The 6,483-nt window shown below is 39.6% G+C and overlaps 1 protein-coding gene across 2 annotated transcripts in view; it reads right to left on the reverse strand.

Annotated features, from left to right (window-relative positions):
- Window positions 1-2,356, reverse strand: part of WDR73 (WD repeat domain 73) — a 400,526-nt gene extending 398,170 nt beyond the window's left edge. The window contains exon 1 of one of the 2 annotated variants that reach the window (XM_044072627.1): window positions 2,263-2,356. In XM_044072627.1, coding sequence (XP_043928562.1) covers window positions 2,263-2,324 — 62 coding nt within the window. In that variant the 5' untranslated portion in view covers window positions 2,325-2,356. The remainder of the gene's footprint in view (window positions 1-2,262) is intronic. The other variant, XM_044072626.1, reaches the window with a different exon arrangement.
- Between the last annotated feature and the right edge of the window lie 4,127 nt (window positions 2,357-6,483).

Below are 6,483 nucleotides of genomic sequence, written 5' to 3' on the forward strand. Positions count from 1 at the left end.
CAAACATAGAAAGTAGACAGAATACCAGGTTTTGCATTAGCATAAATTTTCTGAAGGTATGAAGTCTGAAACTCATGTCTGTCCTTTCCAAATTAAATTTTCAATGATTAGTCAATGATTTGCTAGAAAACCATTAGTTTGTGAAAATGGACCAAAATATGAGGCAAAAATCTGGACATATATGTACAGCTGAGAAGTATGGATTAATTCATAATTTCAAGTTTTTAACTTGTGAATTTGGCTGTGTTCTACATGAACTACAAAGCGAATTGGTACCCCCTTGTGTGCCCTGTTCAATCACCACCTCATCTCAGGCTTTGTCCCTACAGAATGGTGCACTGCTACAGTCATCCCTCTCCATAAAGGGGGAGCAACTACAGACCCTGGGAATTATCACCCTGTTAGTCTGACGAGTCTGATATGTAAGGCTATGGAGCGCATCATCATGGACCTAATTAACAAGAATATAGGGAATCTCCAAACTCTGGATGATCCCACACAATTTGGTTTTGTGAAAGGTACATCATGTCTGCTCAACCTGGTTAACTTCTTTGAGTCAGTCACCAGAGCTGTGGCTGAGGGCAAGGCAGTTCATACAGCCTACCTTGAGCTGGCCAAGGCCTTTGATACCATACCCCACTCAGGAATTATTGATAGACTCGCCAAACTAGGCATCAACCCCTATATCACTAGGTGGGTAGTAGACTCCAAGTCAGACTGCCGACCAGTCACAAGTGGAGTCCTACAGGGATCGGTCCTGGGTTCTCTCCTTTTTGGCATCTACTTCTCCGAAGTCCAGGCCAACACAGAGGGACTCTGGCTGATCAGGATCGCCGACGACTGCAAGCTGGAAGCCATTATTAACTCCACAGGTGATGTAGACATCCTATAGAAAGGCCTTACTGAAACCAACGACTGCTGTCGAAACCATGGCCTTAAGCTTAATGCCAAAAAATGCGTCATCATTCACTTCTAACTAATTACCACATTGACGGTAGCCACTGCACACTGAAGGTGTTTTAAGAGATCTGGGGACACAAGTTGACAGTAACATCTCTTTCGACTACCACATTGCCATTATTGTTAGAAAGTCCTTCTATGTGGCACATCTCATTACCAAGGGTTTTGCATTCAGGAAGAAATAGGTAATCATCTCTCTCTACTCTTCTCTCATTAGACCAATCATCGAGTACAATGCCTCATTTGGCATGTACCTCACTAAACACCTGCAACAGCTGGAAAGGCCTCAAAAGTACTTCATGAAGAGGATCTTCGGCTTTAAACACATGTCCTACATGGACAGACTCAAAAAACTCCACCTTTTCTCTGTCTCATATAGTCTATTAAGAGGTAATCTCTGCTTGACATACAAAGCCATGTCTGACCCAGCCCTATTAGAAATGTTACACCTAAAGAAATCCCAATCCCTCCGCACCACAAGCTCCAGGGACCTCAACCTCATTACCACAATCAACAGAACATGCTGGAGGGACAGATTCATAACCCACAGACTGCCCATGTAGCCCATGCTCTACAATAGACTTCCTATACATGTCAAACAGAACACCTCACTGGTCCTTTTCAAGCGAAATCTTGATAAGTGGTTAGGAAATAGTAAGTTCACCCTGGGGATCACTCCAGTGGATCTACCTGATAGACGCACCGGAACTAACGGCGGCATTTCTATGAGCTAGGCTTGTAAAGGCTCTAGGGCCACTGGTCTAGTACACACCTACGTGAAGCTATGAATTAACTAAAGAGAAAATGTTTCACATAACATAATCACATTCCTAAATTTTAAAGTAGGCGGCAATCAACACGCGTCACACCAGGGGCGGTGCTTCCTACTGGCATCCCCGTAGGTCCGTCTCAGTATAAACAGTCGCCCTTATTTTAACCATGCTGTATTTTTCTTGTTTCAAATTGTCTGTAAGTTAGCCAGCGTGTCCTATTTCAGAGCTCGAAGGGAGAGCTACTGGGACGTCTTTCAGAGTCAAAGTACGCAGATGACAACTGAAGGAATCAAAATGTGAACTTTAGGAACCAGTTCATAAACACTTCCCAGGGCTGATCCTCGCAGTTGTCAAATATCTGCTCAGCAAAGAGTTCCCAAACAATTTCAAATGTTTGGTACTGCTATTTCGTATAGACACACACACAACTGATTTTCGCGAGTTTACTGTGTGCATTGTTTTGCTTATACGGACCTGCGTTACTTGAAATAACATGCATATTTAAGAAAAGCTACATCTGTAGACTTACAATTTAATGGATTCAATAAACCAGTCATCGAATTCATCCCCAGAGCTGGCGTCTTCCGCCATTTTCTGTCACCAAGAAACGCACGGAAATCCGGGGCAGGGGTGACACATTTCTAGCGAACGGGTGCGAAGCAGTTTGTTGGTGTTACGGTTTTTTGAAAAAAAAAATGTGTGGTGGGTATGGTTGGCGTGGATAAAAAAGGTGTATAGCAGTATGTGGTGATATTTTGGCAGCATCCCTTTTATGGATAGTTTCGTAGAAGTCAGTCATTGTATTTCGTAGTGCTGTTTATCCCCACAATGAAATAAGCTTGCCACATGTAAGCCTATTAAGCTGAAAATTAAAGCAAGTCTTATTGTAACGTATTATTGCTGCAATGTTAACAAACAGTACGTTTCAGAGTAGATGTTGTTGACGTTATAAAACAAACTGTTCCTCGTTTTGTCCGATTAAATTCCCAAAAATACAGGCTTACACAATGTGACCACACTAGGACACATACATAACGCACAAACAGGAGTATTTACAAAAAGGTTTAAAAATAGGTAAGGTCAGGAGAATACAGCATACCTCTCAACTGTACAGATTTTATTTTTGGTCCGTTTTTTTTTCCCATAAAGTTGTGGTTTTCTGGGAAATTAGTGACAAACCATTAAAGACTGAAGTTAGAAAATAAAGTGATTTGAGTTTCAGACATCATATTCGTCAGAAATTTCATGCTAATGCAAAACTTGGTATTCTGTCAACTTTCTAAGTTTTCAAGAACAATATTTAAAAAAAATGTCCCTATTTTTGGGCCTTTGTCCCACTTTTATTTCTGGCTTTGGCCAGATTTCTTGCTCTAAGAGGTTGGGAGATATGGTATACAGTGCCTAATAAGGTGTTACAGGTGAGGTAAATGTGGTCCAGCTAAAAGAACTGACATAGTATATACATGTACGAAGAGAAATTTTAGCAATGTAGAGAGCAGAAATTAAAGAATACTGCAGTGTACTACACAATGCTCTTAACTTCCACCATCAACTTACTATTCTGATAAAATACATGTCTCGCTTCCTTTCTCCAGAAGGAAGAATGGCAATCAGTAAGGGAGTTTTACTGGCCCATCCCGAATACGGTCTTCCTAGTATACTAACAGTATCTACAAATGTTGCACCCTGTCTCCCCAGACAGAGTATCGCTGTTTATTTCTAACAAAGGCTAAATGGTTATATATACAGAAGATGCTCAGTTCTGAGCTCATTCAGTTCACTTACACATTTTCCAGTTCTTTGCCAAGAGCCTTTATTAAAAAACAACAACCACCAATGACCTACACTCAGCTGGTTTTAGGCAACAGAATACTCTGCGGTCACTGGGAGGCCCCCAAATAGGAAGTTTTCTTATTTTGAAATTTTGTTACATGTTCGAAAAACCAACAAAACTTGTACAGCAATCTTGTTTACTTAATAAACTTGATGGGTAATAATAACTCTTAGGATGAAAAATACTAAGGAATGGCACCATTTCTTCAACATTAAAATTCATGGATATCTCTGACTGCAGTGATTTCAAATAAAAGGCTTAATAATTTTAGTAAATGTTTTACCACTGCCATAGTCCCTTTGACTTAGTTAAATCTTGCTGGTGGGCATTCGCTCCACTAAAAATAACATCATAGCAGGCTTTAGACACCTGTGAATCCATGATTGTGTGGGGCTCCACAAAACCTGCTGCTGCTTGGGGAAAATGAAGAGAGAGAGAAAAAAAAAACAAGATAATTATTTCTCTGACTGTGAGCTTTATCCTGAACAGAACTGTAATATGATCCTGTTAGCATAAAGCTGGTAATCAGTGAATGAACTCGCCAGAAATGAATCAGCATACTAGACATGAAAGTTGAACAAAATAAAAAATTTAGCCAGCAACTTATCAAAAAAGCTTCAGTAGCAATGATTATTTATGCAACTCAATGGGTGATGTGGGGTAAGCGCTTTCGTTCTTTTAATAAACGATAGCACTTCATCAGACCAAAATGCAAAATAGACAGTACCGTCTTTTAAAAGAAAAAAAACTTCATAATCACATTTAAATTACCCAATGAAGTTGCTCTAAAATAAAATCTCAGACACTGAATTGTTCATGATGAATACATAAAACAATAAATGCAATAATTACTTTAATTTCTGAAGAAAATGTATATGTTACTAAACTTTTTAAAAAGGATTTTATTCTGATGCATTCATTAAGCCCTGGAAATGAATCAGCTTCTAAAGCTATTTACCAGCAAGACTTCTTGTACTCAAGCATACTGCATAAATCACCTCAGCGACTGATTTCCAATAACTTGTCAAAAAAAAAAAAAATCAACCTTTTCAAAAGTTCTGACAATTTATGTTTTGCCATTGCATTATTAAAATCCCTGTTTTTATAGTCAATATATTTTCATAAATACACCCAAAACAGCATCCTATTAGTTTTACCAATATAGAAAGCTGGACAGGAAGTGCAGTGCACTAAATAAACAACATGTTGGGATTTACAAGAATATCTCCTGTTCACTGACAATATCTTAACAGAATTTTCAAAATTATTGCACTAGTATCAGATATATAATGGCATAACTTGCAAGACTGACAATTGTAAATGACATATGGCCCACTATTATTAAAAATAGATGTACTAAAATACGTTCCGTTAAAAAAAAAAACTTGACAAATTAGAGCTCTCATAAGTAAAATTAGGAACGTCCCCAACTAACCTACCTCTTTGTTATCTAATATGATATTCCAGTTCATCTTAATGACGATAGCCATTTTTCTGCTTTAAAAGTGGTTGTTATACTGTATCTGTTTTAATTTAAAAAAGAAAAAAAATCCTATCTCTCTACTCGTTTCCTGCCTTTCTATAACCAGTAGAGTCCAATTTTCAGAGTTTGCTGAATCCTGGGCTGTTTTGTAGTTTCTGTGTTGCCTAGACCTTACTAAGATAGAAGGAAACTTCTCTGTTCATCAGTGAGATTGGTGAGCTTTGAGCAGCCTATCTGTCGCTGGAGGAGTGGTTTCAGCTCAGAATCTGTAGTTTTATTGGCCATTTTGGGCTATTTCTATCCTTTTCATCTTTCTGTTTAAAAACCCATGTTTGTGAGGTTTTGCGCACCTCGCAGCGCCGTTTAACTAGGGTTATACTATTCACAGTGCCAGAAAGTCTACTGTTCTAATTATAACTTAGAACTAGCCAGTTTTCTAGTTTTAGCACTCAAAACTGTTTTTTTGCTCAGCACTTGTTCAAAACACGTTGCAAGCACTAAATAATCTACAAATTACTGCCAAAAGGAAAACAGTTTTTAGTACTTAAATTAATAAGCACCTATCCAGGCATGTCTAAGGGTCAGCTCCCGGTATTTTCCCCTGTCTACCTAATGAATTTGGGCATCTTGGGGCAATGTAGCAATTGCCTCATGTACACTGACAACCCTCTCTTCCTACCACCCAACACTACAACCTGTGAGAGATGCACTTATATAGCCAAACTGGAAGCCAAGCTCTCTCCAGCCAAGACTGTACTAGACAGTCAAGAGGAGAAGGTAAACACCTGCACCACACCACACTCAACATATAGACCATCAAAACCTACACCACCTAAACCCACACATAGTAACACAAAACAAACACCTACATTCGCAGAGAATCTCAATAAAAATCTGTCCAAACAACAGATATTTCCAAAGCTGAAACGCAAGCAACCACCACCCCCCCAACACTACCCAAATGACACATAGCCCACAAAACAGTGTGCCACTCAACCTCAGCCCATAATGCAAAACAACGTACCCAACACACTAGTCATAGGTAACTCTATAGTCAGGCACACTGATGTCCCACTCACCAGGCTAAACAAGGAGAAAGTTACTGTCAGCTGCCTGTCGGGTGCCAGGATCCGCCACATAATGCAAGCACTCAGGTCACCCCACAACAAGTACAAATATGACTCTGTCATTGTCCATGTTGGTGTGAATGGCCTGAGACGTACCTCCCTGGACTACATGAAAAGAGACATGGAGGAGCTCTTGGATCATGTAGACTAGGCAGGTATGACTCTAGCCCTGAGTAGCATCCTGCCATCGCCTAAAATGATACCACAATACAAGGACAAAATGATTGACTTCAACAATTGGCTAAGCTTCTCGTGACATTCTAAGAGGATCCAGCATCTGTCTGCCTGAGACGACATGATCGAGAG

The sequence above is a fragment of the Protopterus annectens genome, chromosome 5.part0 (assembly GCF_019279795.1).
Source record: "Protopterus annectens isolate FY-2018-M chromosome 5.part0, PAN1.0, whole genome shotgun sequence".
In the NCBI taxonomy this organism is placed as follows: Eukaryota; Metazoa; Chordata; order Ceratodontiformes; family Protopteridae; genus Protopterus; species Protopterus annectens.